The sequence below is a fragment of the Vulpes lagopus genome, chromosome 11 (assembly GCF_018345385.1).
Source record: "Vulpes lagopus strain Blue_001 chromosome 11, ASM1834538v1, whole genome shotgun sequence".
Taxonomy (NCBI): Eukaryota; Metazoa; Chordata; class Mammalia; order Carnivora; family Canidae; genus Vulpes; species Vulpes lagopus.
The window spans coordinates 77,186,189-77,201,957 of NC_054834.1; the positions used below are offsets into that span (position 1 = coordinate 77,186,189).

At 37.8% G+C, this 15,769-nt stretch overlaps 1 protein-coding gene across 3 annotated transcripts in view; it reads right to left on the reverse strand.

Annotated features, from left to right (window-relative positions):
- Positions 1-2,190: 2,190 nt before the first annotated feature.
- Positions 2,191-15,769, reverse strand: part of LOC121471979 (solute carrier family 22 member 9-like) — a 41,454-nt gene continuing 27,875 nt past the window's right edge. For 2 of the 3 annotated variants that reach the window (XM_041722916.1, XM_041722915.1), the window contains exons 7-11: positions 7,283-7,398; positions 6,294-6,508; positions 4,808-4,916; positions 4,145-4,348; positions 2,191-2,366 (exon numbers count right to left, since the gene is read on the reverse strand). In XM_041722916.1, coding sequence (XP_041578850.1) covers positions 2,306-2,366; positions 4,145-4,348; positions 4,808-4,916; positions 6,294-6,508; positions 7,283-7,398 — 705 coding nt within the window. In that variant the 3' untranslated portion in view covers positions 2,191-2,305. Of the gene's footprint in view, positions 2,367-4,144; positions 4,349-4,807; positions 4,917-5,140; positions 5,310-6,293; positions 6,509-7,282; positions 7,399-15,769 lie in introns of those variants that run through there. The other variant, XR_005982741.1, reaches the window with a different exon arrangement.

Here is a 15,769-nt window from a genome sequence, read left to right on the forward strand (position 1 = left end):
TTATGCCTTTTTTCTTCATTTCTTCTTTGTATCCAAGGTTCTCAGCATACTGCTTGGTAACGGTTATATGCTGAATAAATGATTACTGAGTTAATTAAAGGTTTGCAAAGCTCTTTATGATGACATCATCCAGTGTTTTAAGCATTTCTATAGCATGCCCTGTCATCAATTAATACATTTCTTTTTACAAGTCTTTTATTTTAGTTTGAATGGCTTCAAATTCCAGTGGTTTTGTACAATTTTGCATTATTATGAGACTTTTTTCTTTTGAAAATTATACGCTCCTACCTTTTGACTATTTAATATTGAATTATATATTCTTTTCATGAATATTTATTAGATATACATATTAATATAGATCCATTTTGAATATTTTTTATTTGTCTTTTGCAATTTTTTTGAGGGTGGAGGGGCAGAGGGAGAGGGAGAACCTTTTTTTTTTAAGATTTTATTTATTTATTCATGAGAGACACAGAGAAAGGCAGAGACATAGGCAGAGGGAGAAGCAGGCTTCTTGAGGGGATCCTGATGTGGGACTCAATCCCTGGACCCCAGGGTCACAACCCAAGCCAAAGGCAGATCCTCAAACCACTGAGCCACCGAAGTGTCCTGGGAGAGGGAGAATCTTAAGCAGTCTTCATGCCTAGCTTGGAGCCCAGTGCGGGACTTGATCTCACAACCGAGATCATGACCTGAGCTGAAATCAAGAGTTGGACACTTAACCAACTGAGCCACTCAGGCACCCTGCAATTTATTGTTCATGATTCCTTATAATATTTTAAAATGTTGCATTATCCTTTTTATTTTTTTATTTTTATTTTTATTTTTATTTTTTAATTTTTATTTATTTATGATAGTCACAGAGAGAGAGAGGCAGAGACACAGGCAGAGGGAGAAGCAGGCTCCATGCACAGGGAGCCCGATGTGGGATTCGATCCCTGGTCTCCAGGATCGTGCCCCAGGCAAAGGCAGGCGCCAAACCGCTGCGCCACCCAGGCATTATCCTTTTTAAACTTAGAATACAAAAACTTACAAAAAAAGAAAAGAAAAATCTCATAAAGGTACACCACTTGAGGTTAACAGTTTTTATCATTTTAATGAATGTTATTCTAGATGTCTTCTATCTCTAGGGCTGGTCCAACAGAGGTTGTATTTTTTTAAAGATTTTATTTATTCATTTGTGAGAGAGAGAGAGAGGGCATGAATGGGGGGAGGGAAAAGCAGACTCCTCACTGAGCGGGGAGCTCATGTGGGTTGGATCCCAAGACTCCAGGATCATGACCTGAGCGAAGGCAGATGCTTAACTGCCTGAGCCAGCTGAGCGCCCCGTCAACAGAGGTTTTAAATGAGTATTTAGTCTGATCTATTTCTACTTACCTTTCTGGCATTCGCTTTACTATTCAGAATATTTTTGTAACCCCAAGATTTTGTAGCCAGGTTTTGTATTGAATAACATGGTTTAATTGTTCTATATATCTTTTTAATCACATGGAGTATTTTTTTAGTTTAGAGAAAGAAGTTAAACTATTAGGCATTTATTTATAAAGTCAGTTAATGGGACTCATTCATCTTTACCATTGATTTACAATGCTCTAATTATAAAATTTATGTGTCATACATGCTACCATATCATTCTGGACTTCTTTGGATTTGTCAATGCATCTGTTATTTGTGTTTTAGGCCTACTGCATCTCATTTTAGCATATGCTGCCCCAAACACCTGCCACACCCTCCCTCCATGAGCCTCTTTTTGCTCAATCATCTTGTCTATTATTAATTTGTACATTTGTATATTATGTAATTTGTACATACACTTGGAACTCTTTTTTGAGTTGTCCCAAAAGAATGGAGTTTTGCATTGTAATTACTCTGTCAATTACTCTACCAATTAATTGGAACAAAATCAGTGTTTTTAATGCTATTCTATCCTTTCAACCAGAAACATGCTAGACATCTACAATTTTACACATATTTTACCATGATTCCTTTTAAAATATTATGACTTTTAATTTATAGAATTGTCAAATCACTATATGGTGCACCTGAAACTAATTTAGCATTATATGTCAATGAGACTTCAGTAATAAAACACATTTTTAAGAATTATGACTTTCCTCAAACTTCTCACGATTAATTGTAGGCATTTTATATATAGTTACTTAGTACTGCAATTGTAAATGGGATCCATGATTCCGTTATATCTTTTTATTTTATTTATTTTACAGAGTTTTCCAGTATCTGCAGATGATCCTGATTTTCCTTCCTCTATTTTGCTCTTTGATTAGCAGTTAGTTCCTGGAACTCCTTAAAACTGTGTCACTTTCATGAAGGTATCTTCCTTCTTTGCTTTTCTTGGGCCTTTTCTCCTGGTAAAAATATAATGAGACCAAACAAACCAGCACAGAAATGAGAAGACATCAAATCAGCATACATATCCTGCATTCTTTAGAGCAAGTTGATTCTTGATCCACCAGTTTTGACAAAAACCATGACCCCTGCCCCAAGGATTTGAGTGCATTTTGGGAAGACAGCTTCTGTAGTTTCAACTCTCACCTTTGGAGGCCAAGGGATCTGGATGCCAAAGGGATTTGGAAGAGGCAAGGGCAGTATACAAAAGTTTAAAAATCCTTTCTAATTCTTGATCACTTAAAAATACCTATATTTTATTTCTTTTTCCTTTTTTCTTTTTGAGTAGGCAGGCTTGAACTCATGACCCTGGGATCAAGACCTGAGCTGAGATCAAGAGTCTGATGTTTAACCGACTGAGCCATCCATGCACCCTATTTTTCTTTCTCTTTCTCTCTTTCCTTATCTCTTTTAAGTAGGCTTCAAGCCCAAAAATTACATATATTTTAAATTGGGTATTCTTCAGTATTCTAGAAGGATAAGCAAACCCCAAAAGAAATATGTACCACATGTGCTATATATCTCAAAATGTGTTTTCAAGAGCATCTGAAATTTTGTTTGTACATGTATCTTGATCATTTATGAAGCTACTATGATCTGTAAGTCAAGAAAATTCATTGTCTTACCATTTTTTAAAAATCAAAAATTAAGACATCTGTAATAAAATTTCAAAGTTAGACATTAAAATGTATGTGAAAGAACAAAGAAACAAACTCTTCCTATTAAAATGTATGTGAAAGAACAAAGAAACAAACTCTTCCTAACATTCTTAATATAGAGAAATTGTTTTACTCGCTCTCTGTTTTCCATTTAACCTTATGGGCAAAAGACTTTGAACTTCATAACATAAGAACTATTAAAGTGAAAATGTCAAGTAAAAAGGAAGTCCTACGTCAGAGAAAAGACTGAACAGTTATGCCCTCAACCTTTAAAGGTTTTAAAACCTGCCCAGAAATCCACCTCAGTATGTGAAGTTTCCCTCTGCCTTCTCCTCTGATTAAGTTTGTTATTTGTTTGAATGCACCATCATTCAAAATCATAAAATTTCTTGTTCTGTGTAAAACAGACAAACCAAATTATATTTATTCTTCCTTTCCCTCTTTTCTCAACAGTTGCATCCCAGTGGAAACCAGCTGGTCTGGATCTCACTGACAGCCCAACAGGACTCTTCCCCTAAGATGCACTGTCATCTGTGGGAGGGGCTCAGATCATCTCCCTGATCTGGCTTAGATTCTTCAGGGGCCAGGGCAGTCCTCAGAGCTTCATGCATTCCCAGGCTGGTGGCTGCTGGGGTCTGAAGGATGAGAGTCTGGTGTCTGGATCTTTGAATGTCTGTGAAATACCTTCAGGGCATGTTTGTCACATTAAGATACCTAATTTTGGTCCCTACAGCACTAAACCTACTGCTGCAGGCTGGGCAGAGCTAATCTGTGTGATCTAGGGAGTCACAAGGGAGTCTGAGGTCCACGTGAGGAGAGATGGTGGTAGCTAAACCAAAGGCATTGACAACATGGAATATGTCTAGGTCTAAACCTTTCCCTGGGAGAGGCAGCTGGCTGGTTCAGTTGGTAGGGCAGGCAACTTAGTCTTGGGGTCATGAGTTCAAGCCCCACATTTGATTTATAGCTTACTTAAAAAAATTCATATATCTTTCCCAGGGGACAATGACCCTGAAGTGTCTTGCCTTCCTCATCACAGCCTAGAGCAGACCTTAGGGGCAGCCAGGAGATTTACTCACTCCTTTTCCACGTCCTGGATGGAGTCAGGCAGAGGCTGATTCCTGGTTTCAGGAAGGAGGAGTACAACAAGACCAGCGAGGATGGGGAAGACTCCATACATGATCCAGGGCAGGTGGGGAGAATAAATGGTTAGGATCATCAAGAGGGGAGCCAGCGCTGCTCCAATACTACCAGCAAGTCCCAGGATTCCAGTAGCTGTTGCCCTTGGAGTGTAAACAATAAACAAATAATTCGGTATAAATCCATGCAGGTAATTTGTGATTTATTATTTTGCTTCGATTATGGGAGATACCACAACAGTATTTAGATACACGAAGTTTGATGAAATACTCTTACATTTCAAATATGCTCTTTTATTTGCTGGGAATTATTTTCAAGTGCATAGGTGCATTAAGACATACTTTTGTTATTTAAAAAATACTCTTATCCATAACACCTACCATTGAGTGGTTCTGTAGATTAAGTGAGGTGATACAGTAAAAAACAACACAGTGCCTTGCCAAAGTCAGATTTTTGGCTGTAATTTTTGTTACTATTAATACTATTATAATTGATGCTTTTGATAACTTTGATAACTAATCAGTGTTCTTCCCACTATAAATGCTAGTTAGCTGGAAAAGGTCTATTTTGGCCCTGCTATAGAGCTTCCATGCAATTTGTACCTGATTACAGTAGGAAGTAGCTCATTTCCATGGGCAGAAGAACACATGACAGCTGCAGAAGAAACACCTACTCCCAAAGTTGACAAAATAACACGTAGGGTCTGCATTTCTGGAGAGGAAGACCAGTAAGACTCAAGACATCGGAACTAAAGGAATCACCATCCACTAAATTATAAGTGAAAAAGACACAACTGGAGATGTTTTCACGTGTTACATACATTGCAGAAAAAAGTGCACAGAGGCAGAGACTGTGTAGTGACTAGTGGCTGAGAAATACAACTTATCTGTTGGTTACAACTTAAAGAGAATAAAAAACCCAGGCCATTTCATTACCTCTCCCTTTTATATCAGAGATTTGCCAAAGATGGAGGAGAAGGGAATGTAGTTTGCTTTCATATATTCTGTCCAGTGTCTCCTCTGCCCTTCATGTATAAAGCAGGACTCACATATGACAATTACCGAGGGATTTAAAACTCGCTGATGTCGTTGAGAAGTTTAAAACCTAGGTGCACACACAATATTGAGTTGGGGCTGGTACCACAGCAGAGAGTAATAAGAGAACAGAAGTCTTATGTTATGGATAAGCTGGAGAGCAGCTTGATCTAGAGTAATGTTTGAAGATTTAAGAATAAAGATCCGAATAAAGGGAAAAATTATTGGGCTTTGGAAACCTCTGAAAGGAAGTTTCAGAGGGTCAGTTTTCTACTCAATTTAAAAAAATCTCACAGGAGTGTTAGAGCATTGGGGTAAGCTCTGTGGTAAAGCAGCAAATGTGCATCATTGCTGACATCCAAGATGAGAGCAGAGCAACCTGGGATCCTGTAAGATGCACAGCTATCCTGGGAATTAGGTGAAGCACGAGGACCACCTCGGTTCCCCTATTCATTGCATATGATCATTTAATTTCATAAAATTGATTCTAAGGGAGGCTTTAACTGCTTCACTCTTTGTTCCTATTGTATACTTCTCTGCTTGAAGACAAGATATTTTTATTACCTTGAAATCAAAAGGTCTTCCCTAAGCCAGGATTATAGTTATGGTAACCTAATACAAGAGACACGAGTGGACATCAGGGAGTAAATTGTCACTGACAGTGTAATAACAAGAAAGCAACCAGAGAAAGTGGCAGTATTGTGTCCTTGTATGAAATACAATTAACATATATTGGACACAATACTGTCATTTACAATTACAAGCATGATTGGTCAACATCAAAATGGCAAGTGATCGATTGCTCGCCTAGAGAAACTTTTAGGAAGAAATGGCACCAGATGCTTCTCAGATGTGATGAGGCCATATATCTGAACCAATTTTTACTGACCTTTGACTCTTTCCTAGCCACTCAATAGTAGAATCTATCCTGAATCTTCAAATCGATTTTGGGGAATCATCAGAACCATATTCTCCCTTTCCTTGTGTGAATCCAGTCTCTGAGTCCCCAAGTCCCTGAGATATTTCCTTTCTTCAACCTGTGCTCTTTTCTCACCTTCAGGAAGAAATGTGGTGGTCAGAATGGAGATTCCAAGTAAGGACATGAAAAGCATCTGGCTTACTCGACGGCCCATATGATTCAGTGCCAAGAATGCAATGTAATTGGCAGGGAGGTTGACCATGCCAAAGATAACCTGGAACAGGAAAACATTGCTCCCCATGTGCTGGAGATGGAGAGTCAGGCCAAAAAAGGGCATGTAGTTTGCAAATCTATGGTGAAAAAAAGAAGAAAGACAGATGTCATTATGTTTAGACCCTAAGTTCTACAAATGACAGTCATAAGTGTCATAAGTGTAATCAAACAGCCAGTGCTTGGTGTCCAAGTACAAAAGGCATGGTCTGTTTTATAGAATATTCTATATGGTGATGCTTTAAAAACTGTCATTAAATATTGCATAATGATGGCAGTCACAATTATTACTTTTTTTGGTGGGTGGAGGGTATTTTACTTAAGAATACATAATGAAGCCCTCGAGTTTCACAGTTTTTTCTATATCCTGATTTGGGTGATGATTGCATATTTACATACGTAAATATTCATTGAATCATATATATGAGTGCACGTTAAAATTTTTTTTTTAATTTATTTAAGTAATCTCTACACCCAACGTGGTGCTCAACTCGCAATCCTGAGAGCAAATGGCACACACTCTTTTGACTAAGACAGCCAGGTGCCCTAACTGTTTGTAATTTTATCTTAATTGAAGTGGAAATAAACAAGTGAAGAAACTTAAAGCTAAAATCTCTACTGTGATTGAAGTCCACAGCCTCAGTTTTCAGATGCTGAACCTGGTGGTGTGATATAATAAACAAAACTCATTGTACAATGAGTTCTGGGTCAGTCCTGTAACTGAAGAATGCAATTATCTTTATGGCTTCTTCGTGTTTTATCTCCAAATCTATCCCCACAACATGTATCCTTTGATATGAATAGATTAATGTCTCCAATATTTTCATATTCTTCATGCACGGTGTAAAGCCCACCTCACAAAGGATGCAAAATAGATCCTTCTGCGCAGGATAGGTGTGCGGAACAAGTCACGCACAGAAAGTTTTTTCTGTGCTGCCTCCAGCTCCTCTTGCATGGTGGATCTCAAAACCTTCAATGACAATCACAATAAGAAACGGTTCAATTGCCACACAATGTGAGCATTAGGAGGTCCCCCAGAGAGGATAAGCTATATAACTTGCTGTTGTATTTAGTGGGAAATTGAAACAGCAAAGATACAATGATATGTGACAGGTGGATTAGGGAGTTAAAGGAGCCTCAGGAAAATTATGTAGCAACAAGGACTTTTAAAAATACCTTATTTTATTTAAATCCAATTAGTTAACATATAGTGTCTCATTAATTTCAAATGTACAGCCCAGTAAATCATCAGTTGCCTAGAACACCCAGTGTTCATCACATCCTGTGCCCTTCTTAATGCCCATCACCCAGTTACCACATCCCCTTGTCCCTATCCCCTTCAGGAACCCTCAGATTGTTTCCTAGAATTAAGAGTTGCTCACAGTTTTTCTCCCTCTCTGATTTCTTCTATTTCGTTTTTCCTTCCTTTCCCTATGATCCTTGGTGCTATTTCTTATAATCCATATATGAGTGAAATAATATAATTGTCTTTCTCTGATTGACTATTTTGCCCAACATAATACCCTCCAGTTCCATCCATGTCAATGTAAATGGTAAGATTTCATTCTTTTAATGACTGAGTAATATTCCATTGTATATATATACCACATCTTCTTTAGCCATTCATCTGTCTATGGACATATGGGCTTTTTCCATAGTTTGACTATTGTAGACATTGTGGTGGTAAACACTGGGGTGTAGTGTCCCTTCAGATCACTTAATTCATATCTTTGGGGTAAATACCTAGTAATACAAGGGATAGAGGGAACATACCTCAATATCATAAAAGCCATATACTAAAAGACTACAGTGAGTATCATTTTCAATGAGGAAAAACTGAGAGCTTTCCCCCTAAGGTCAGGAACATGACAAGCATGTCCACTCTCACCACTGTTGTTCAACACAGTACTAGAAGTCCTAGCCTCAGCAATCAGACAAAAAGAAATAAAATACATCCAAATTGGTAAAGAAGTCAAAATCTTTCTCGTTGCAGATGACATGATACTTTATGTGGAAAATTCAAAAGACTCCACCCAAAAATTGCTAGATCTCATACAGTAATTCAGCAGCATGGCAGGATATAAAATCAATGCACAGAAATCAGTTGCATTTCAATACACTAACAATGAGACAGAAAAAAGAGAAATTAAGGAATCTATTCCATTTACAATTGCACCAAAAATGATACATACTTAGGAATAAATCTAACCAAAGAGGTAAAGGATCTGTACTCTGACTCATGAAATGAATTGAGGAAGACACAAAGAAATGGATTGGAAGAATTAATGTTGTTAAAATGCCTATATTATCCAGAGAAACCTACACATTCAATGCAATCCCTATCAAAATACCATCAACATTTTTCACAGAGCTGGAACAAACAATCCTAAAATTTGTATGAAACCAGAAAAGACTCTGAATAGCCAGAGGAATATTGAAAAAGAAAACCAAAGCTAGTGACATCACAATTCCAGACTTAAAGCTGTATTACAAAATTGTAGTCATCAAGACAGTATGGTAATGGCCCCAAAACAGACACAAAGATCAATGGAATGGAATAGAGAACCCAGAAGTGGACTCTCAACTCTATGGTGATCTCATCTTTGACAAAGCAGGAAACAATATCCAATGGAAAAAATACAGTCTCTTCAACAATGATGTTGGGAAAATTGGATAGCCACATGTAAAAGAATGACACTGGACCACTTTGTTACACTATACACAAAGATAAACTCAAAATGGATGAAAGACCTAAATGTGAGACAAGAATCCATCAAAATCCTAGAGGAGAACGTAAGCAGTAACCTCTTTGACCTCAGCTGCAGCAACTTCTTGCTAGTTATGTCTCCAAAGGCAAAGGAAACAAAAGCCAAAATGAACTATTGGGACTCCAACAAGATAAAATGCTTTTGCACAGCAAAGGAAATAGTCAACAAAGCTAAAGGGACCTACAAAATGTGAGAAGATATTTGCAAATGACGTATCAGATAAAGGGCTGGTATCCAAGATGTATAAAGAACGTATCAAACTCAATACCCCAAATACAAAAAATCCAGTCAAGAAATGGGCAGAAGACACGAACAGACATTTCTCCAAAGAAGACATACAAATGGCCAACAGATACTCGAAAAAATATTCAATATCACTTGGCATCGGGGAAATACAAATCAAAACCACAATGAGATATCACCCTACAATCAGAACGGCTGAAACAAACAACTCAGGAAACAACAAATGTTGGCAAGGATGTGAAGAAAGAGGATCCCTCTTATACTGGTGGTGGGAATGCAAGCTGGTGCAGCTACTCTGGGAAACAGTATGGAGCTTTCTCAAAAAGTTAAAAATAGAGCTACCCTATGACCCAGCAACAAGGTCTTTTTAAACACAAGATCTGAGTGGGTTGCAGGGCATCAGAAGGGTATGTATGTTAGATATTCAGATCAGGAAGGGAACCAAATGTGAGTTCCTTGGATTATGGTCCAAAACTCAATTTATGCTAGATGTGCATGAAAGACCTAGAAACTAAGTTTGGTCCTCAGCTGTCTCTCCTTTGCAGAGAAACTGTTTATCTCAGGAAAAAATGACATTTCCTGAGAGTCTTTATTTTGGTTCTTCATTCAGTCTCCTTGAGGGAAATCTTGTTATATTGTGCCTCCATGAATGAAATGCCTAGAATTAAATATGAGGATGAGACCAGGGTGGGATCTTGGTGTAGAATAATTTATACCCTAGCTGATTATAATCTAGAGTTACTTAATGGTTCTTCAACATGGTAGGTATACACTTTGCAGAAGGTGATTAAGTATTTCTAAAACCCAATTTCTCTGTCATGAAGAAAAAGAAAAGGGAGAAGGGGGGGAAAGAGAATAAATAGGTGGAGAAAAATAATAACACTTTTTAAATGAGGACTTTCTAGCCTTACACGAGGTTGAAAATACGGAGATGGAATTATATCCAGCATATCTCGGATACTTACCTATTTATTGGTTATTCCAATAATATTGACTTAATTCTCATCCCACCTCTACAAATGAAACAATACCATGAAGTCTATTGGAAAAATTCCATGGTAAAGGACTTTAGAGAGCTGTAAGACCACCTAAGTGAGGCCCTACTGGATCAGAATGTCTTTTTTCAGTTGCAGGGCTAGCTCAAGCAGCAAAATGCTGGACTTATGCTTTTGGAAGAGAAGAGTCATGATAACATCTCCTTTCTGCATCTATCCCCAGAAACCCATGATCATGGGCCATTGTCATAGCAGTATTCTAAGAAAAGGCTCCAAGAATACCTTAAACTTGGGCCAGTTGAGGGCTGCCATGCTGGTGAGACTGGCCTCAAATCACATCCAGTATCGGAATAAATGTTTGGGAGACACTGAGGTTATTTCACATTGGCCATTCATTTTTGCTAAGCAAGCAGACATGTGAGTAGCATTTCCAGAAAAAGTTAGGGAGGTGATGTCAGGTCATTAATGGGAACTCAAGGAGCTCCTCCTACCGGGTAAAATTCTTATTCAAGGAAGAGGAGGCCTATATTCAAATGGGAGACTGCTGGATCTTTGCTTTTTTAAATGCATCTTTTCTCTCTGTCCTTTGGTAGGGATAAAAAAAACTTCAAAGAACTATTTGTAGTACCAATCATAACACCATGCTGGGTAAAATGCATGAAACAGCCTATTGGTGTCCTGGAATGCGCATGTACAAATTCACAAAAGCCCTTTGTTAAATGTTTCGTTTGTAAAGTAGTTGCTATGTTGGTGGCTTTTACTGGCAATGGTGGTAGTATTCATACTACAGAAATTGATAATCACCACAAATTTGAGATATGTGGATATTTTCCCCCTCCTATAATGTTAGGTGCTAAACATTTACTAGCACACTACTGGCTTGGCCCCTTTGCAGTCATTTGGATTGCTCTCATCATATGCCTACTTGATTTAAACCTGGCTAGTTCTACCTTAACCTGTAAGGCCTATTTCAAATACAACTAATTTCAAGTAGCATTCAGTTCCTGCATGTCTGCAATCTGGCTTATGTCTTCCTCCTTGGTATTCACATTCCACCCTTGCTTTACTTCAAAGAGGTTTTATCAAGCCTGTAACCTGGCCTGTCTGTTCATGAACCTGGCCGTGGACATACCTGCAGACCCTGTCAAATGGTCCACAAATCCATGGACCCAGACAGCAGTCCTACTGGGAACCCTGCTAACTGGCATACCCATAATCTCCAGCCAAGATGACTAGTGAAGGGCTTTTCCTGCCAAAGCCAGATTGTGAAGACTAGAAGAGGTGACTGCTTCTTCAAATGCACAAACACCAGTACAAGGCTATGAAGAATTATTGGGGTGAGGGAGAATTGATGAATGAGCTGGGTTTTTTTTTAAAGGATGAACAAAATTAACAAACTTTTAGCTAGACTGACCATGGAAAAAAAAGGAGAGAAAATTCAAAATCAGAAATGAAAGAGAAGACATTACAATGGATGCCAAAGAAATGAAAAAGATCACAAGGGACTATAATAAACAATTATATACCAACAAAGTGGACAACTGAGAAGAAATAGATAAATTCCTAGAAACATACACGCAAAACTGAATCAAGAATATATAGAAAACCTGAAGAGACCAAAGATAAATAAGATTAAAACCGTAATGAAAAAATATCCCAGAGGAAATATTTGCAAATAGCATGTCTGAAAAAGTATTAGTATCTAATCTATAAAGAACTTAGTAAACTGAACACCCAAAAAAACAAATAATCCAGCTAAGAAATGGACAAAAGACATTTTTCCAAAAATGACACCCTTGGCTAACAGACACATGAAAAGATGCTCAACCTCACTCATCATCAGGGAAATACAAATCAGAACTATGATGAGATACCACTTCACACCTTTCAGAATGGCTAAAATTAATAACACAGGAGACAACAGATGTTGGTGAGGATATGGAGAAGGGGAACCCTCTTGCATTGTTGGCAGGAACGCAAACTGGTGCAGTGACTCAGGAAAACAGTATGGATAGTCCTCAAAAAGCTAAAAATAGGGGATCTCTGGGTGGCTCAGCAGTTTGGCACCTGCCTTTGGCCCGGGGTGTGATCAGGGTCCCTGCATTGGGCTCCCTGCATGGAGCCTGCTTCTCCCTCTGCCTGTGTCTCTACCTCTCTCTCTTTCTCTGTGTCTCTCATGAATAAATAAAATATTTTTTAAAAAAAGCTAAAAATAGAAGTACCCGATAATTCAGCAATTGCACTACTAGGTATTTATCCAAAGGATGCAAAAACACACATTCAAAGAAGTACATGCACCCTGTTGTTTATAGCAGCATTATCAACAATAGCTAAACTATGGAAAGAGCCCCAAAACCCATCAACTGATGAATGGATAAAGATGTGATATATATATATATATATATATATATATATATATATATATATATACACACATATATATATATCCTGTATATGTAATGCAATATTAGCCATCAAAAAGAAATGAAAAGCCATCAAAAAGAAATGAAAATCCATCACAAGAATGAAATCTTGCCATTTGCAATGATGTGGATGGAGCTAGAGTGTATTATGCTAAGCAAATAAGTCAATCAGAGAAAGACAAATACCATATGATTTAAAAAATTTTTTTTATTGGAGTTCAATTTTCCAACATATAGTGTAACACCCAGTGCTCATCCCATCAAGTGCCCCCCTCAGTCCCCATCACCCAGTCACCCCAACCCCCCGCCCGCCTCCCTTTCCACCACCCCTTGTTTGTTTCCCAGAGTTAGGTGTCTCTCATGTTCTGTCACCCTCTCTGATATTTCCCACTCATTTCTCTCCTTTCCCTTTATTCCCTTTCGGTAATATTTATATTCCCCAAATGAATGAGACCATATAATGTTTGTTCTTCTCCGATTGACTTATTTCACTCACCCTCCACTTCCATCCACGTTGAAGCAAATGGTGAGTATTTGTCATTTCAAAAGGCTGAGTAATACTCCGTTGTATACATAGACCATATCTTCTCTATCCATTCACATATGATTTTACTCATATGTGGAATTTAAGAAACAATGGATGAACATTTGAGAGGGGGAAACAAAACATGGGAGATTCTTAACTATACAGAACAAACAGAGTTCATGGAGGGAGGTGGGAGGGAGATGGGATAGATGGGTATTAAGGAGGGTACTATGATGAGCACTGGCTGTTATATGTAAATGATGAACTACTGAACTCTACTCCTGAAACCAATATTGAACTGTATGTTAACCAACTAGAATTTAAAAAGAAAATAAAGTAGCCCAGAAATAAAAGCCTAATACCAGATGGCTTCTCAGGTGAATTCTAGCCTATCAAACATTTAAATTATGAACACTGGTCCTTCTCAAACTTTCCCAAAAAACAGAGTAAGAGGAAGCACTAACAAATTTGTTTTATGAAGGTAGTATGACTCTGATACCAAAGTCAGACAAAAACATCATAAGAAAAGAAATAGGCCAATATCCCTGATGAACAAAGGTGAAAAAATTATCAACCACGTATTAGTAACCAACTTCAACAGCACACTGTCTACCATGACTCAGTGGGATTTACTCCTGGAATGCAAGGATAATTCAAAATTCAACATAAGCAAATTTAAAAAGTGATGCCCCACATTAACAGAATGAAGGTAGAAACCATATGATCATCTAAATAGATGTAAAAAAGCATCTGACAGGATTCAACACACATCCATGATTTTAAAAACTGTCAAGAAATACGGTATTAAAGGAACTTATCTTAAAAGCCATATATGAAAAGCCCCCAGGCAAGAGTATACTCCATGGTGGAAAACTGAAAGCTTTTATTCTAAGATCTGGAACTAGACAAGAATGACACTTTAATTCAACATAGGATTGGAAAGTCCTAGCAGAACAATCAGATAAGAAAAAGAAATAGAAGGCATCAAAATCCAAAGGGAAGAAGTAAAATTATCTCTGTTGGCCGATGACATGATCTTATATGTAGAAAACTCTAAAGAAGCCTTCAAAATATTGTTAGAATTAATAAATGAATTCAGTAAAGCTTTAGAATACAGAATCAAAATAGAGAAATTAGTTGCATTGCTATATACCAGCAACGAACTATCTGAAAATTAAATTAAAGAAACAATCCTGCTGGGGTACCTGGGTGGCTGTCAGTTAAGCATCTAACTCTTGGTCTCAGCTCGAGTCTTGATCTCAGGGTTGAGAATTCAGGCACCACAATGTGCTAGAAGTTCGAAAAACTAAGTGACATACCTATAACAAAAGTTTTGTTCTCCTGCACTTACTTATCACTAAGAGATGCATTACCTATAGAATTTTGCTTACCAATAAAATTTTGGTGATCAATAAAAAAAAAGAGAGAGAGAATTCAGGCCCCACACTGGGCCCCATGCTGGGGATGGAGCCTACTTTAAAAAATTTGGTTTACAAATTTAGCTTCAAAACAATAAGGTCCTTACGGAATAAACTTAGCAAAGGAATAAAAGACTAGTATACTGAAAATTATAAGCACTGAAGAAAGAAATTAAAGCAGACACATGAAAAAAAAAAAAGGAAAGATATCCTATGTTCATGGACTAAAAGAATTACTAGTGTTAAAATACTCATAGAACCCCCAATGATCTATAGATTTAATATAATCTCTATAAAAATCTAAATGGCATTCTTTACAGAAATGGGGAAAAAACAATCCTGAATTGACGGAAAGGCTTTCAAATAGGCAGGATTCAGGAATCTTCAAAGCACTAGGGAGCAGGAAGGCCAGAAAGAGTCTTGTGGTAAGAATGGCCAGATATAGTTACTCGCCTCCTGGATAAATCACCTTTAACCAACTTTCACTTCTGTCCCTCAACTCACATTCCTGGAGCATCTATTGGCCTTGATCTTAAGACATGCTTGAAAAAAATCTTGCCTCATGCCTAGGAAAAGACAGCGCCTGACTGATGGTTCCACCAGACTGTATCCAATGGGAAAGAGGTGATTCATTCCCTAAAAGAAAACTAGGTTGCAATTAGGAAGTACAAATGGACAGCTCAAAATCAACAATGGCCACTAAAAGCTGTCAGCATCACACCACAAAAAGCTTAGTGGGACATATTGAAGGACATTGACTTTTATCCTAAATGCAAGAGGAAACCTGTAGAGGATGTTAAGCAGGAGCAGCAGGGGTGCTTTTCAGAACCAGGCTTCTGTTTCTAAAGTATCCTCTGGCTGTTTCCTTTGTGTTTTTTTCCCCCCTAAAGATGTATTTATTTTTAGAGAGAGAGACAGAGAGCATGCACAAGTGTGGGGAGGGGCACAGAGGGAGAGAATCTCCAGCA